The sequence below is a fragment of the Podarcis vaucheri genome (assembly GCF_965113315.1).
Source record: "Podarcis vaucheri genome assembly, chromosome: 2".
Lineage (NCBI taxonomy): Eukaryota > Metazoa > Chordata > Lepidosauria > Squamata > Lacertidae > Podarcis > Podarcis vaucheri.
Genome location: NC_138760.1, coordinates 101,635,417 through 101,653,213, shown reverse-complemented (window position 1 = coordinate 101,653,213; position 17,797 = coordinate 101,635,417). Strand labels below are relative to the sequence as shown.

Below are 17,797 nucleotides of genomic sequence, written 5' to 3'. Positions count from 1 at the left end.
ATCATGTGATCTAACCCATGCTCACTTGGCATCAGCATGAGATCTCTTCCACCTGTGCTACAGCCATGGTCTGGTACACCAGTTTTGAAAGATCAACACTAGCTGCCTATTAGTGTCCAAGTTTTGTGTTATTTGAAGTCCCAAACAACTTGGGACCATCATACCTAGCAGACCACCTCCCCAGTACAGACCAAGCTGACCTCCAAGAGTTTCTGAAGATATCTGGCTGGCCATTTCATGTCCAATGGATTTTCACTTTATGTCAGAGTGGAAGAGGGCATTCACTGTCACAGCTCCTACCCTTTGGAATGCCCTCCCTTGAGTAATTAGTGAGGTGGAGACAATAATTACCATTAAGTACCCAAGCTTTCCTGGACTCTGATTTTTAATTCTTGTTTTGTACATCACTCAGTTTAATTTGTGATGTAAGGTAGTGTTTTGAATGTGCCTCATTTCCTCTTTGTTCTTAGCAATCTTTACTGAATGTTGTTCGTTGTTTTATTTTTATTGGTTTTATGCAAAACACAGAGAATTTTTTTAGGGTTTTGTTTTGTTTTAAAGTGCAGTGTAGTTATGAAAACTAGATTTGTTACTTTACGGTAATCTGGGAAGCGTGAATGCCCGCCCCCTTGTGGGAAACATCAATGTTTGTACTGGTTTTATGCCAGAATTGTTTTATCCTACTCTCAGTTTTATGGCATGTAATGGATTTTAGTAGTTTTAATGTATTTTTACAATTCATGTGTCTTGATAGGAATTTTTTGCTATAAGAAATTCTGAGTTTTTTATAAAGAAGGCATGTCATATTAAAAAAATAAATAAATTAAATTAGTAGCTAAAAGCATCGGATTGTATTCCCTCATGCTGATGGAAGTCTTTTTAACTCCACAGAGATTTTGGTCAGCAAAGCAAGGGAAGAGAGCAGGATATTCTTTTCTGATTCCCTCATTTCTCCTGCAGCCTCTGCCCCACACCACTTCCCCTGCTATTCCAAAATTATCCTCCAGCTCTCTCTAGCGCATTTTGGGTGCATGCATGGGAATCTGTAGAGGGGCACGAGGAATCTTTGAAAAACTGCTTTCCCTCCTGATTCTGCTGATGGAGGAAACCGCTGCGGGATGCAAGATCCTACTGGCTGCGTTGCATCCAATCAACCCTCTACACCAAATGTCTGGAAAGCAAACCTCCACCCAACACATTTCAGCCTGCACAGCATTTGGCAGCGGCAGCAATCAAAGGCTCACACTGAACAACGTGAATGCATGCTTACTGGATGATACATCCTCCCTCATGGCTCCGGCTTCAGCTGTGTCCCGTTGTCACAGGGGAGCTGTTCCACAAAAGCTGGGTCTCCAAAGAGCAGTATGTTGCCTGTGGCACACAGGCATCCGACTTACAAAAGGCAGGGATGAAACTGAATATCGGCTTATTCTCTCCCCCCCTGCCCCCCACTCCTTGGAGCCAGCCCTTTTAGGATCCTACATGGGTAAATAAAAAAAAACCTCTAAGCAAATGGAATCGATGGAGAGGTATTCATAGGCGTGCTACTCACGTCTGGTTGTTTCCAGTCAAAATAATCTCCCACTCAGTTATGGAGAATAGAGATGCCAACCCTGCCTGACTCACAGTCAGATGGAGAAAACGAAGAGGAGATGTTCTTGTAGCAGAGAAGGTTTGCGGGCAGAGTGGAACTTACTCAGCAACTATTTTAAGAGCGTAACTGGGAACAAAGCCACCCATTAGGAAAACAGGATCCTGGGCAAAATGGAATCCTTTGACGGGGTGCTCACTAGATTGATCAGCTATAGGTCATATATCAGTCACCAGCTCATAAAACAGCTACCCACTGTTGTGGCATAGAGAGAAATACAGTAGTAACTGGTGCCCATTGAGAATGGTAGGGCAGAAGGCAAGGAGGCCAACAGTAGGTGGGGCCAGAGCCAATGGCAAGCAGAATCGACACATTCTAGCTTTGCCCCCATCCTTGCTCCTGCTGTGTTCTTCAAGGGCAACACAGAGACTCGAGCAGGAACCAGGCAGCCAGGCAGCCATCCCCTAGTATAGTTGGGCTTGGGGATTGGAGGGTCAGCAGTTTGAATCCACATCATGATGGAGTGAGCTCCCGTTGCTCAGTCCCAGCTCCTGCCAACCTAGCAGTTCGAAAGCACGCCAGCCTCCACGGGTAAAGAGCTCACAAAAAGTTATTGCAGAATTACATCTGCACACAGAGCAACTGGCTTGGTTTTCCTGGTATTGAAGTGATGCCAAGCAGTGGAATTAGGGTGACAAACAAGGACCATCCTTTTAGAGCACAAGTCCTGAAAGTGGCTCTCATTTGCAACTAGCTCCTCAGCATAACAGACTGAAGAACCACCTGGTTTCATTATCCTGACATGGCTTGCTTTTTGGATTTCAAAACACTTGTGGCCCTGGTCGTATTACCTACCCATGCTTGACTTTCTCAGACCTAAACCCTGAATTATGTCTTTTCAAACCTAGAATGGTCCTCCAAAACAGTTGCCTGTTTGTTCATGGATCTTTGCCTTGGCTGTGAATTGACCTCTTGGTATCTACTAATCTTGCGGCATGTTTTGCCGCTGGCAGGAATTGGACATTGTGCTAAGGTGATCATTCCATCAGGGCAATGATGGTCCCCCCCCCCAATGCTACTCTGGGAGATCTCCTGGGCCCCCTGAGCCATTTTGGGGGTGGGAAGCACTGTTGCGCAAATGAAAGCCCTTGTGCAGGGTTCCAGCCGACAGGACTCATTATTTGAATTGTGCCCCCTATGTCCACTCCTATTGAGTGCAGTGCCTTAACAATTCCCAACTGACATCTGAGCAGCCTTCTTGCAAAGTCACCACAGCTGACAAATGTGTGGCTCATGTTAGGGCATTTGTAGTTTCCTCGTGATTTGGCTCCATCATATGCTGAACCAGAACCATCACCTTAGCTGCTTTTCCCTCAGACAACCTTTGTGGGAGCTGTTGCCTGGCAACCACCAGCAAGGAAAGACTTGCCTCCATTGTTGGCTGAGTGAATTCTAGCTTCTCAGCCCCCTTTCCTTGGGTTCTGCTGCTTAGAAGGTGGAGGCAAGTCAACATAAAGGAAGGCCAACAATATAGACAGCAAATGCCACTTGGATAATCCTGTCACATGTTTGTTTCTGATACCACACACACACACAGACACACACACACACACACAGTGTGTGTGTGTGAAGTTGATTTGTGACCCCCTTGGGACTATAAAGTGAGGTGCAAGTATTCTAAATAAATAAATAGCACCCTAGCCCATAGCATACCTAATTTTCTCAGCCTTCCTAGCTCCATCCATCACATCTCAGTAACACAACCCAGCACCTAAAGGCTCCTCTGTGGAACTGTAGCTCAGTCAGTGTGAGTGCCAGGCTATTTTGCATTTTGATACATATATTTAATTCTGGGCCCAATATCTGAGTCTTCTTGGCAAATAGCATGGTCTCACTTTGTGACACATTTGGATTTCTTAACAGGCAATAGGAACAACACTGCTTGCACAGACCTTGTCAAAGGATCTGCAGCATTGCTTTGCCATCAAAATTCCTTATCTGGGAGGCTATTGTCTCTGTTTTCCAGATAGGGAACTTAAGGCTAAGCGATGGTGCTTTACTGCCAGCAAACCGGGGCTTTCTTGACTGCATGCAGTTTGAACTCAGGCCTCCCAGTTACAGCCTTAACAACACACCATCCAATGGGACCACAATAGTTTCTCCTACACTGTTTATATCACTGCTGTTAGCTACCTTCTCAAATATATTGCTGCTGACTTCACAGGGAGCCTTTGGGTGAATGATTCTTCAGCCTAGAGAGATGGTGTCCATGTACTCTCTATAAAAATGTGTGAAATGTCTCAAAAGCTGCACAAACACTAACCAACCCATTGGCAATGTACTGCAAGCAGATGAGAAACCTAGCAAGTCAAACCAGCTTGTACGTGCTAGTGGTAAGCAAAACCCCCAAATTCAATTATCTCTTATTTTGCTACCAGGGCAATGTCAAAAGCTGCAAAGGGAACAAAGCCACGGGTCAATGAAACCTATTTAGGATAGATGACAAATTAGCCTAAATTGCCCTGGATGAGTCTTCAGGCTGCAGTCTGAGCCAGTTATGTAAAATATAACCGTTTCATGGCGTCATATCACATTTGTAGTGGTGTAAAGTGAAGAAGACTTTGGCCTTCTGGCATACAAAAAACAGTGTTGGAACTGATGAACAAGCAGAATGATCTACTGAATTGTGCACAGCTTTTAGTACCTTTTTATTTTCATAACAATATCTGAAAACTTTTTATCTATTTAAAATTGTTTTATCTCATGTTCAGGACTGAGTAAACATGAACTGTTCATTTACTATTCAAGAAGTCCTCTTCCATATACATAGGGGAAAGAATCTTAAGAGAAGAGGCATACCAAGAAATCGGCAACTGGGAAGGAAGGAAGTCGAGGCATGACTTAACGCAGTGTAAATAAGTTGATGATACCAAAAATGATTGTAAAGATGGTTTTATTGTATTTTTTATTTTTTATTATTTTGTCTGTTTTTGTATTTGTCTTTTATTTCTCTTTTGTGTTTACTTGAAAAAGCTAATAAAAAGTATTAAAAAAAGAAGAAGTCCTCTTCCAAATACCCTTTTCAGAAGCTGGCTTGGAGAAATAATAGACTCTGATTTGGAGAAAACACACACAAACACGCACACACACACACAAAAAAATATTATATATCTCATAACCCTTCACTACAAAAGTCTCTAAGCGGCTTACAAAGATACAGTATAAAAATAAATCAGTTAGAAATATAAAATCAAATTTCAATTAAAATGCCTGCTGGAATAAAAATCTTCAATAGGTACTGGAAGTTCAGCAGGGAGCTGTCTGACCTCAGCTGGAAGGAAGTCCCACAAAACTTGTTTGTTATTTGTTTGCCATTTTTGTGCCTAACGGTATCTAGTGCTGTCAGGGCTGAATTATTGGGCAGAGGTCCAAAGAGAGCAAGCAGAATTAGTAGCAGACCTGGCTTACCACATTTTAAAATGACTGAAGTAATGTACATTGCCATTTAAAGCAGCCTTCACTAACCTGGTGACTTCCAGCTGCTTTGGACTACAACTCCCATCAGCCCTGGCCAGCATGGGAGCTGCAGTCCCCAATATATTGAGGGAACCAGGTTGGGCAAGGCTGATCTAAAGACCCTGCCCCCTGTAAGCAGACAGTCTCAGATGACCAAAGTACATCACTGATGGCTACCAAGGAGTCTTAACAAGATCCCATTAAAACAGTGGTTCTCAACCTGTGGGTCCCCAGATGTTGCTGGACTACAACTCCCATCACCCCTGAGCTCTGGCCTTGCTAGTTAGAGGTGATGGGAGTTGTAGTTCAACGACATCTGGGGACCCACAGGTTGAGAAAGGCTGCATTAAAACATCAGCCACTGTATAATGGTTTGAATCTGTCAAGCAGCTGAACTGGTCATCGGAGGGTCTCCAAAATCAGTCTTATCACCACTCAGCACAGCAGCAGGTGGCTCTTTGGCTACCTTAATCCCAGACCATTCTGGAACATAGGAAGCAAGCGACTACTGCTCAAAATGCATCCGTATTGTGTACACTGACTGGCAGCAGCTATCTGAGGAATCTTTCTGAGCCTTGGACCTTTCATGTCCCAGAGCATCATGTGCTCCCTCATGGAGGTAAAAACCAGCGCTTTCCATTGTACTTGAAAACCAACACTGTAGCTCACTGAATATATGTGCAATATGGTCATACTGGTAAATGCCTGTCAACGATCAAAACCAGCCAGCTCTTCTTAGTGAAATAAATGTGCAGTCCTACAGAAATAACCTGCAACTGTTAAAATCTGGCCCTGTAAATTACTTTGCATATAGCCTCATTCCATATTATGCTGAGAGGCCTATAATCTGCCGCCAGCTGTGTGCCACTGCCTTCAATTGCGCTGACTGAGGACTGGTCAAAATGCCAAGGCATTAATCTGGGGATTAGTGAGCATTAGGTGAGGGGTCATTTCCCCCTCTTTTAGCTGCAAAAGGAAACATTTTTACCTCTGTCCCTGAGAACATGGGTGATGAATCCTGCCTTTTATACAGGGGCCAAGAGGAGCAAGCCAAGGCATGAGAATATGGGGCTCCGGCAATTCCGTTTTCACACGCTAAAGCAGGGATTTACGGTGACCATCAGGAATTTGAGATCCTGGCTGAATGTCAGGCTCATCATGTCAAAAGCTGCTGCGTACATGGATATCGGGCTCTGGCTGCTGAGATTTCTGAAGCCTCTGCCCTTCTCTAAAGAGGCAGAGAAGGCTGGAGGGGATCCCAAATAACCCATTTATCTCAGCTTATCATCTCTTCTAGAGGGGCTAATTATGCCTAGGGGTTGAGAGGGAGAGAAACAGGGATGATTAAACCTTGAAAAGAGAGAGACAAGATAAACAAGGAGTGACAAACAGAGGCAGGCAGCCAGCTGTTCTTGCTTCCCTGGGTGTTTGCCTTCTCTACCCACCTCCAGGGGAGTTTCCGACTTCTGATGTTGGAGCCTGCCTTCACAGGGCTGTTTTTGACATTATGATGGATGGAACACATACCCAGGTGCTAAATTTGCCAACCAGGTAGAGCGTGCATGCTTAGGCCATTCTCTTTCGTAGATTTTGATTGCTGGCAATAGGGAGGAATGTTGAGATGAAGGTTCCTGGGTAAGAGATATTTCTGCAAAGAAGATGTGGGGAATGAGGCCCATGAAGTATTCGTTTACACCAAAGCCACTGCATACACACCATCCTTTTACGATACATTTAAAGCGCCTCCCCCCCTCAAGAAAAGAATCATGGGAACTGTAGTTTAAGAGTGCTGGGAATTGTAGTCTCCAGGATTCTTGTGGGCAGGGAAATGCACAGTGGGTACACAGCCAACCCCTCCCAAGGGTTCTAGGTAATGCCAAGACTTCAGGTTCAATCGCCATATGGGATAGTTGCATATTTCTGCATTGCAGGGGGTTGTACTAGAGGATCCCAAGGGTCCCTTCCAACTCTTACAATTCTATGATTTTATGAATTCTGATGTGGCGAGAACTTCCTATCATCGTGGGGCCCAGCCCTGGTGTTCAATGGTCACACAGTCAGTCTAGAACTCAGGTGTCTTTTAATTTTAACTTGGCGTGCTTCTCTACCGCAGGTCTTGTGGCTCGTCTAGCGGTGTTCCCAGTCATCTGGGCCAATTCGCTCCGGATCTGTCAGGATGCTCACGGACGGCGGATGAGAGTGTGGGCAGCAGCAGCATCAACAACAGGACTGCTGAATGGCCATTGTTTCCCCATCTGCTGCTGAGAAGCCCCCCCCTCTCGCCCCGCCGGCAAGCAGGCGCCGATGCCTCTGAGCGCTTTCGCTGGTCCTTAGAGGGAGAGGCAGAGGAGCGGCAGCTGCCGTCGCCTGCAGCTTGCCTCTGCCTCTGCGCTCCCCTCCACCTCTCCTTCCCGCCCCTCCATCTCTCTGCCTTCCTCTTTGCGCAGGCTCAGCCTGCGCCCCCTACTACCCCACCCCACCCCTGAACCTGATCTCCGGCAGCAGTAGCGGCGGCAGCAGCAGCAGCAGCCTCCCCGCCGGAAGCGCGGCCCCAGCCAATACCTGCCCTCGATCGCGAGCCGCGGCGCGCTCGCCCTTCCCCTCGGCGCTGCCGCTGGCTGGGAAGACGGCGGCGGTGGTGATGGCGCGGAGGAGAAAGTGGCCGAGGGAAGCCCGGCCTCCGCTGCGAAAGCCGTGCGGTAGGAGTCGGTAGAGAGCGAGCGAGCGAGAGACGAGGAAGCAGACAATAGGAGGAGGGCGGCGGGGAACAAAAGGCGCGATGCTGGCAGGGCGGCGGCAGCGGCAGCGCGCCCCAGGCCGGGGAAAGGGGACCCTCGTCGGGGCCAGCCTTCCCTCCTCCTGCTGCTGCTTTCTGCCGGGGTCGCCCACTGCATCCCTCCCGGGAGCCTTTTAAAGTTGGATGGCGACGGCGATGGCCGCCCCCTAACGAGCCAGGAGCCGATCGCGATGCTGGCGGAGACGGAGGCGGCGTCGGCTCGGCGGAGCTGAGCACAGCGGCGCGCGGGAATGGGCTGCGCCCGGCGGCGCCCGCACAGCTCGAGGTGGCCGCTGCTGGGGGGCGAGGCGCGGGGGAGCGAGCGGGGAGGAGGCGGACGATGCCGCCCTCGCGGAGAGGAGCAGATCGGGCGGCGGTAGGCGAAGAAGGCAGCTGGTCTCGGAGGCGGGAGAGCCCGGCGAGGCGAGGTGGCGCCGCCGCTAGCTGCTGTTGAGGAGAAGCCCGTCTGCTCGCTCCTTCCACAGCGTTTGTGCCTCAGGGTCGGCGGGGAGGTGGGCGATCCTCGGCCTCGCTCCATGGCGAACGCCAGCGAGTTTGCAAGCAGCAGCAGCCCGCACTTGCCCGGCCCCGGCGGCCTACTCAGCGCCTCGGGCCTCAAGCTGACCACGCTGGGCTTGATCCTGTGCCTCAGCCTGGCGGGCAACGGGCTCTTCGCGTGGCTCATCCTCAAGGAGCGGCCCCTGCACCGCGCGCCCTACTACCTGCTCCTGGACCTGTGCCTGGCCGACGGGCTGCGCTCGCTGGCTTGCTTCCCCTTCGTCATGCTGTCGGTGCACAGCGGCGCGGGCGCCTGGCCGCACGGCGCGCTCAGCTGCAAGGTGCTGGCCTTCCTGGCCGTGCTCTTCTGCTTCCACGCCGCCTTCCTGCTCTTCTGCGTGGGCGTGACGCGCTACATGGCCATCGCGCACCACCGCTTCTACGCCAAGCGCATGACGGGCTGGACCTGCCTGGCGGTGGTGTGCATGGTGTGGACCCTCTCCATGGCCATGGCCTTCCCGCCCGTCTTCGACGTGGGCACCTACAAGTTCATCCGCGAGGAAGAGCAGTGCATCTTCGAGCACCGCTACGTCAAGGCCAACGACACGCTGGGCTTCATGCTCATGCTCGCCACCATCGTCGCCGCCACCCACCTGGTGTACATCAAGCTCCTCTTCTTCATCCACAGCCACCGCAAGATGAAGCCCGCTCAGTTGGTGCCGGCCATTAGCCAGAACTGGACTTTCCACGGGCCCGGGGCCACCGGCCAGGCGGCCGCGAACTGGACCGCTGGCTTTGGCCGGGGTCCCACTCCTCCCACTTTGGTGGGCATCCGGCAGAACACCACCCATAGCCAGATCAAGAGGCTGCTGGTCTTGGAGGAGTTCAAAACGGAGAAGAGGATCTGCAAAATGTTCTACATGATCACCCTTCTCTTCCTGCTTCTCTGGTCCCCCTACATTGTGGCCTGTTACCTGCGGGTCTTCATCAAGGCTAGCGCCATCCCCCAAGTCTACTTGACCACTTCTGTCTGGATGACCTTTGCCCAGGCAGGGGTCAACCCCATCCTGTGCTTCATTTTCAACAAGGAGCTCAGAGTCTGTTTCAGAGCTCATTTCCTCTGCTGCCAAAGCATACAAAATACTCAAGGCACCATTCTGTGTGATCTGAAGAATTTTGGGATGTAGTTTCATCTTTCCAATTGAAAATAGTACTCTCTATGCGCTTTTTTTTTTTTTTTTTTTTTGGTATATGCACTTGAGAAATTGTTATCTAAGGAGACACCTTGACTTTCCCCCACACCCTTAGGTTTTAAGATATTTATTTATTTATGTTTTAGGGGGATTTGAGGGAGGGAGGGGAGGGGAAGAAATCGGGGAAGTACACAGGGCTCCAACTTTCTTGGCTGCTTCTAACATTTCTACAAATGATTCTGACATGGATAAAAAGGCCATAATTTTGTGTTGTTTTTTTTAAGACCCTACTGGTTTTGATAAAGTCTAAGTGATTTTATTCATGTAAGATTTGATAAAAGGCCAAGATGAAATTTTATACTAAAGTGTTATTTTTGATGACCTCAAAATATTGTATTATAGTGTTTGTTTTTAAAGGGTGACCAAGAAGGAGAAACTGTACTGTGTTTAGAAGTCGTTTCTTGCTGGGGAGCTTTTGGATTAATTTTTATTTCAGTACTTAAAGCAGTGAATTTCTAACTTTGCCTGAAATAGAGAAACGTGAGATGCTACCCTAACCGACATCTTCACCTTACTCAAGTTATTAGGTCGTTTCCTATTGACCTGAAGAGAATTAGGTTCACTTGCTTTGACGTAGACTAACTTACATTTTCTTGTTGCACTGTTCCTTTGATAGTATTTCAGAACCCCTTTGGTGGGGCGGGGGGAGAGGAAATGATAATTTTAAAAAGCAAATTGATTACATATCAACTTTAAAAAAAACTGTCACTATCAGGTTTTTAAAATCACACTGACTTTCATACTTTATTGGCTTTTTAAAATGTTATCTACAAATACTGGACAATACTTGTACATCTTGACTGTTTTAATAAAAACACTGTTCAATTCTCGTACATCAAATGTTTATGCTTTGCTTTCTACTCTTGTTCTGGCATGGCTTGCCTACAACCTATGCTACAGGAAGAAAATAATAATTATATATGGGTGCATTCCTGTGGTTCCTGGCAGGGTTGTCCCAGGACTATAGGGCAGGTTGGATCAATTCCTCAGATTTGGGAGACAACATGGAAGAGGTAGATCTGGTGTGGTGCCTCCCTCTCAGATGTGCCAGCTCAACTGAAGCTCTGACTTAACTGAGGTTGGTGTTGTGGCACTAGGATGTCAAGTGAGGGAAGATTTCAGGGCCATTCTGCACAGCAGTTTGGCTCCAAAGCCCTTCCGGATCCTCAGCATCCCCAAGTGTGTGTGTGTGTGTGTGTGTGGGAGGGGATTTGAGCATTTTTCTGTGTGTGTAAATTTCTCTGTCCATTGTTTCCAGTGGGAACAAAAACCTGGGAAATAGGCAGGTTTTTTTAATAAGGCGGCAGAAGCAGATCCCCTACCCTCGACTTTGCACTGTAATTTGTTCTTAGACCCTGGTTTCGCGGGTAGTGCTGTGGTCTAAACCACTGAGCCTTGGGCTTGCCGATCGGAAGGTTGGCGGTTCGAATCCCCGTGACGGGGTGAGCTCCCGTTGTTCGGTCCCAGCTCCTACCAACCTAGCAGTTCGAAAGCACATCAAAGTGCAAGTAGATAAATAGGCACTGCTCCGGCGGGAAGGTAAACGACATTTCCGTGCGCTGCTCTGGTTTCGCCGGAAGCGGCTTAGTCATGCTGGCCACGTGACCCGGAAAAACGGCTCCCTTGGCCAATAAAGCGAGATGAGGGCTGCAACCCCAGAGTCGTTTGTGACTGGACTTAATTGTCAGGGGTCCTTTACCTTTTACCTAGTTTCAATCCAGAGGACATGCACACCCTTGGGAACACGGTAGGACTTACTTATGCGTAAACTCATATTGCATCCCAGTTCTATGCATCCTAAAAAGGATTGCACATTTCTAAATAATAATAATAATAGTAATAATAATAATAATTCCAAGTTCATGCTAATTTATAGGCCTAAATAGAACAACTCTTCCCCTCCCCCACATCTGTTAAAACAAATGTCTATTTCTAAATGGCTCCTCATCTGTTAATGTCAGAAGAGTCTCTAGATAATTTGTGTATCACTAATTTTAGTAGACAAAGCAGTTCCTGCATATAATTGCTTATCTGCCTTGCACGGTAATACCAGATATCATTTTTAAATTATTAATGTTCTGGTTTTTTTTTTTTTAAACTGCAGATTATGTGGTAAACAGTTTCTAAAAATATCACTAAGCTAACTGTTAACTACTGTAAGTACTTTTGCTGAGCTTACTTTTTGGATATACAGGAACAGTGTGCGCCATCGGATTTGTTTTTTAAAAAATGAATTAGCTTTGGTGGTATAGCAGAAGTTAACATTTTAATGTAGTTCAATAAGAAGGCGAGCAAAGAAGAACTGAATACTATCTCAGCAGCCATCATATTAATTGTAGAGAGAGAACTTGACATGAAGGTGTGGAAAGTTCACTCTCTTCAGGGCAACCCATCAGAGAGGGAAAGATGCTTTGGTCAGATTTTGACAGTTGTGGGAAAGAGGAACTTTGGGAGGTGTGGATTTCTAGGCAGCTTGCGGGACCCTAGTCATCTGATCCTGTGGGGAGAGAGGGGAAGGAAAATACACTAGTGGCCAAAATTGTGGAAAGCTGCATATCAACCTAAGCAAGTTGTGTTTCCCTTTTCTGGTTATTTTGCTATAACTCTTGATAGAATACAGATAATTGAACAAACTTCATTGCAATACATTCTTCACTAAATTATCTTTCCATTGATATATAATTTTATGGTATTACTCCAAAAAAAAATGTGATGTTATGAGCCATCAAACCTTTGGAAATACACTTTCCCCAAAAGGTTTCCACAATTTTGGCCACTACTGTATACACCCAGAAGATAAAGAGGAACATAGACATCCAGAAGGAGCTGACAGGAGAGAGAGAGAAAGAGTGAAACCGAGATTTATTGTTCTAGCAATCCGTTTTGATGTATTGGGTTGTCTATATGTTCGTATCTACAGTACTATTATACATGTGTGTTATTGAACTGTTTTACAACCGTGTGGGAAATCTGCTGCCTCATGAAATGGTTAAAAGGTGGGATATTATTATTTATTAAATTCCTACACTGCCTTTCATCTGAAAAATTATCATACCTCGAGTTGAATATGCTTCATGTTGAGCGCATTCGAGTTGCGCTCTGCGGCAACCCGGAAGTAACGGAGTGTGTTACTTCCGGGTTTCGCTGCTTGCGCATGCAGACGCTCAAAACGATGTCACGTGCATGTGCAGAAGTGGCGAAAAGCGACACGTGTGTGCGCAGACGTGCCATCACTAGTTACGTTTGCTTCTGGATGCGAACAGGGCTCTGGAACGGATCCTGTTGACATCGTGAGGTACCACTGTACAGGGTAGTTCACCACATAAAAATCAAAATGAGAACACAAAATACTTGATAAAAACCAATACTATCCCCCAAAACATATTTAAAAGTCCATAGATTGATTGTTTAATCAGCCAAACGCTTGATTATAGAGAAATAGGGACGCGGGTGGCGCTGTGGGTTAAACCACAGAGCCTAGGGCTTGCCGATCAGAAGGTCAGTGGCTCAAATCCCCGCGACGGGGTTAACCCCCCTTTGCTTGGTCCCAGCTCCTGCCAACCTAGCAGTTCGAAAGCACAAAAGTGCAAGTAGATAAATAGGTACCGCTCCAGCGGGAAGGTAAACGGCATTTCCGTGTGCTGCTCTGGTTTGCCAGAAGCTGCTTAGTCATGCTGGCCACATGACCCGGAAGCTGTATGCTGGCTCCCTTGGCCAATAAACGAGATGAGCGCCGCAACCCCAGATTCGGCCACTACTGGACCTAATGGTCAGGGGTCCCTTTACCTTTTTAAAGATATGTAAGGAAGGTGCCAGGTGAGTGCCCCTGGGGAGAGGATTGCACAAATGGGTAGCTGCTGCAGAAAAGGCCTTTTCCTGTGTTGCCTCCAGACTTCTCATGGAAGGGGCACATGAAGAAGGGCCTCAGATGACGATTGCAGGGTCCAGGATGGTTCATCTGGGGAGAGGTATAGCTGCCCTTAGCCGATACAAATAAAACTGTCTTTTGTTTAGTTATGACCTTCAATATTTGGGATTTGGTTGTGGGATTTGCAATTTTGTTTCCTCCCCCCCCCCCTTGCAACTGTGTGCACTACATTTGATGCTGAACTTCTAATTTTTGGGAAAGGGTACCTCTTCCTTGGACAATATTAACCACAGCCACCGAGAAGAGGGTTTGTCACTTCAGCAAAAGCTTATCATTTGTGAGAGAAAGGGTGGAAATCACGATCCTTCCTAGCTAGAAAAAGAAAGATTTGAGGCTTGGAGGCATGATTCTTTGTGACAGTCAGAGAAAGTGGAGTGATTTAGTAGAGTATTACTTCGCTCCCTCAAAATGTTGAGTTTGTTCCTGCCTGTCACCCAAGCTCTAGAAGAAGGATGATGGGAAGGAAGTTGCTGAGCAGTACCACTGGCACAAGTAAATCAAAGGAACAGTTTGCTGGTATTAGGTTTTGCAGTCTACTGCAATAGTTTCCAAGCTGGGTGTGGTGGTTGCCATTCTTATAGCCCCCTTGTAAGCAATTAGTTGTTGGGTTTTTTTTTTTGGGGGGGGGGATCATTTTTAAACAGACATGAGGGAAGATGTGCCAGCACTTCTTCCTTGTGAACATGGTCTTCTTGGCAGATGATGTTGCCTCCACTTTCTGGTGCCCCCTTAATCTGCACCTCTGCTACAGATTGCAACCTATGGCCAACAAATCCAGTGTTGTCTATAGGCAGCAGCTATTGAGGGTCTTTGGCTCAGGTTTTCCATCACCTGCTATCTGACAGCACTTTTAATTAGGGCAGGTTGGCCAAGGAGCCTCCAGGTAAATCATGTTTGTTTCCCTTACTTCCTCTCAGACTGTGAGTAGGTGGGCATTGTTAAAATAGAAAAAAGGAATGCAGAATAATGAAGTACTTGCTTCCATTAAAACAATGTTTCTGCCAATACATCCATGAAATGTAAATTGCTCCATAAAGAACGCCCTGTCACACCTCCTAAATAGATCACCTGCATACATCCATACAAAATATAGTCCCTGTGTGTGCTTTCATAGGTTGAAGTTGAACCTTTGCTTGTCAACCCAGCCAGATAGGTGGGGTATTATTATTATTATTATTATTATTATTATTATTATTATTATTATTATTATTTATTACAAGCAAAATAACTTCTCAAAAACAGACACCACTAACTGCTGGCCCCTGTAGTTCATAAGAATCAGAATATAGAATATAAAATCTTCTCATGTCCTTTTCATTGTCCTGCCAATTTTTGTGATACTAACAACTCCTCCTGGGAAACATGTTCCTATTTGTCAAGGCCGCTTACTTTATACTAGAGATGTCTTGTTTAAAAGATGGTTTAAGTGAAGGTATTCTTAGCTGTTACTTCTGGGGTTTTCCCCCAAAGCACTCACCTGTGCAGCATGCAGATATTTAAAAATGTGCATATGTGTGTGTGCATAAAAGCAAGCTACAGGCATTTGAATGTGGTCCTATTTGGAACAAGATGCACATCACTATGTCTTATTATGCTGAGACGGCTAATTAGTCAGATGTCCCTTGATGAGGCACACTGGGGACGTATCCTACAATGAAGAGTTCTGTCTTTCTAGCCAAGCTGAGAGGATGATTGAATAGCCAAACCTGATTGTTATATACCTGCTGCTTCTGTAAGGACACACTCCGCTGAAAACATTGGTAAGCTAGAAAGGTATGTCAGTTGAGCATTTGTCACAGCAGGTGCAAGATTTAAAAGGAATTAATGGGGCTGCTTCCTATGTGCAGCTTCATTCTGTCGAAGCCCCATTTTAAAGCTCATGTATGTGATAGGAAATAAACAAGGAAAGTTACCAAGACAAATGCAGTACATTATTCAGCCATCAAAGTTGCAAAAGATGGAAATTTAAAATACGTAAACACTAACCCAGTTCACATTTGATAACTCTGGGGTTCTCAACATGGTGCCCACGGGCTCTGCAGTGTCCTCAGTTACCCCCTTGGCTCCTTGCCAAGGGCCCTACCTAATCCACCTCTCCCATATGAGGGTTTGGGGCTCTTAGGGGGGTGTTTCAGTTGCAGAGTTCGCTTGGGTTTTGGGGCAGGAAATAGTGCCTACTTTTTTGCCTGCTTTGGTTTTGGGGGAGATGTTCTTCCTGTTTTTGGAGGTGGGGTTTGACTGTGAAATTGGTTTTTGTGGGGCCCGCAGCAGTTTCTTGGATTTCCAAATGTGTCACCAGGCAACAAAATGGTTGAGGACCGCTACGTCAACTATTTAGCTGCACGGAGAAAAGGGAAACGTTTCAAAATGGTATTGTAGTATGAATCGAAACATCGTGGCTTTAAAATGGGAAAATGCAGTTCACATTCTTTCCAAGCATCCTATACAGTGGTACCTCGGGTTACAGATGCTTCAGGTTACAGATGCTTCAGGTTACAGACTCCGCTAACCCACAAATAGTACCTTGGGTTAAGAACTTTACCTCAGGATGAGAACAGAAATTGTGCGGCAACAGCGGGAAGCCCCATTAGCTAATGTGGGGCTTCAGGTTAAGAACAGTTTCAGGTTAAGAACGGACCTCAAGAACGAATAAAGTTCTTAACCCGAGGTCCTAGTGTATAATAAATATATGCCCACATTATAGACTGTGGTTGATTCATTAGCAAATCTCACTGCCACCCATTGTTTGAACGATTTACCTTGAGCTAGGGGCAGAGTTAAAAGCCTAGCCATTGTGTATCTTCTGCTAATACTGGGCATTGCTCAAAAGGGTCAAAGGCTAATACTCCCTTGTGAAGGTAATGGAGGTGTAAAGATCTCATGGAATAATTCTAATTAATGGTGATTCCCTGTGGCAGTTGCCACACTGATGCATCTTTGAGCAGATTTCTAGACAGAGCATATCTAGGTTTCCTAAAGTTCTAGGAGAGCAAAGGTTAGGATTGCAGCTTTGATGTTTTGTTGGCCCCAACTATAGAATTTAATGTAGATTGGGAATTCTCCTTTCTTCTAGATCTGGCCCGCCATAAGTATATACTGCTGTAAAGGTTGTTTCATTTTTTTTTAATGTTGTCTGGGTTTATGTTTTACATGAACTTACATACAGCAAATGTATGTTTTTAATTGTGAATCTGCAAGTGTTTTCCACAGCTGAGGAGCCACACATGAAGTGGCCTCATTTTGTGATGCTGTTTTCTCATTTGTTCCTAATTAGCAGGCAGTTCTGGCAGCAAGGTCAATACATTCTTTTTGATACTTTCAGTTGATGAGTTCTATGGGTCAATGAAGACCTGATAGTCAAGTGCCAATGGCTGTGTGAAAAATAGCTTGCTGGTTAATGAAAGGCAGCTTTAGTTCTGACAAAATTTGACCTATGTAAAATAATGCACATGGCTAAACCCTTCTCATAGCTCCATGAATCGAAAACAAATTTATTGCTGTTCCACTTTAGAAGGTTTATTGTAGACTGGTGCTTCTGGGTTTCTTCACATAATATTGAAAACAACATACATTTCAGAAGCCGAAGAAAGACCTCACTGGGTTGCATTACATTATTACATAAATCTACACATTTTGGTGAGGGGAGGGGGAAGTTAAGCAGAGAACTAAATAAGGATCTACTAAATGGGTATATTTGGGGCACACATTTCCAGGGTGACTCATATAGACAATACATGGGAACATGAACAATTAATCTTTATGGGCTATAGCAAAATTACTTTGGGAGTGTTTCCTAATGGAAGAAAAAGCTATGGAGTGCAAGGTTATGAGTCGCCACCCAACACAACTATGGTTGGTTATCCTGCACAGCTTCTGGAATCACCAGTCTTTCTACTATACTTGGTCTAAAGCTGACTTCTGATACCCAAGGATTTTCAAACATTCTTTTATTAGAAATACACCTAAGATACATGACATGGTGTGCTTCGTCTGCCTTCAACTATACTGGGACGAGTAATCATAGCCAAGTTGTGATGAATTTCCTACTCGTCTCAGTCAGTTTATGCAGTCAGCAGAATCTAATGTTAAAACTTTTCTGGACTTTCCTCACAACAAATGCAGTCCTACACAAAGAAAGGTATCTTGGATATGCACAGTCTAGACTTTTCTCATGTGTTTCTCACTCTACATACCAGCATTTAAATATGCAGCCATCCACCAGCAGTATAACATGG

At 45.8% G+C, this 17,797-nt stretch overlaps 1 protein-coding gene across 1 annotated transcript; it reads left to right on the top strand.

Moving 5' to 3' along the window:
- Positions 1–7,694: 7,694 nt before the first annotated feature.
- GPR27 (G protein-coupled receptor 27) lies at positions 7,695–10,467 on the top strand. Its single transcript, XM_082212060.1, has one exon. The coding sequence runs from the start codon at positions 8,420–8,422 to the stop codon at positions 9,566–9,568; it is 1,149 nt and encodes a 382-aa protein (XP_082068186.1). The 5' UTR covers positions 7,695–8,419; the 3' UTR covers positions 9,569–10,467.
- The last annotated feature ends 7,330 nt before the right edge of the window (positions 10,468–17,797 follow it).

Coding starts and splice junctions, on each gene's coding strand:
- GPR27 (XM_082212060.1), top strand. CDS start 8,420: ATGGCGAACGCCAGCGAGTTTGCAAGCAGCAGCAGCCCGCACTTGCCC.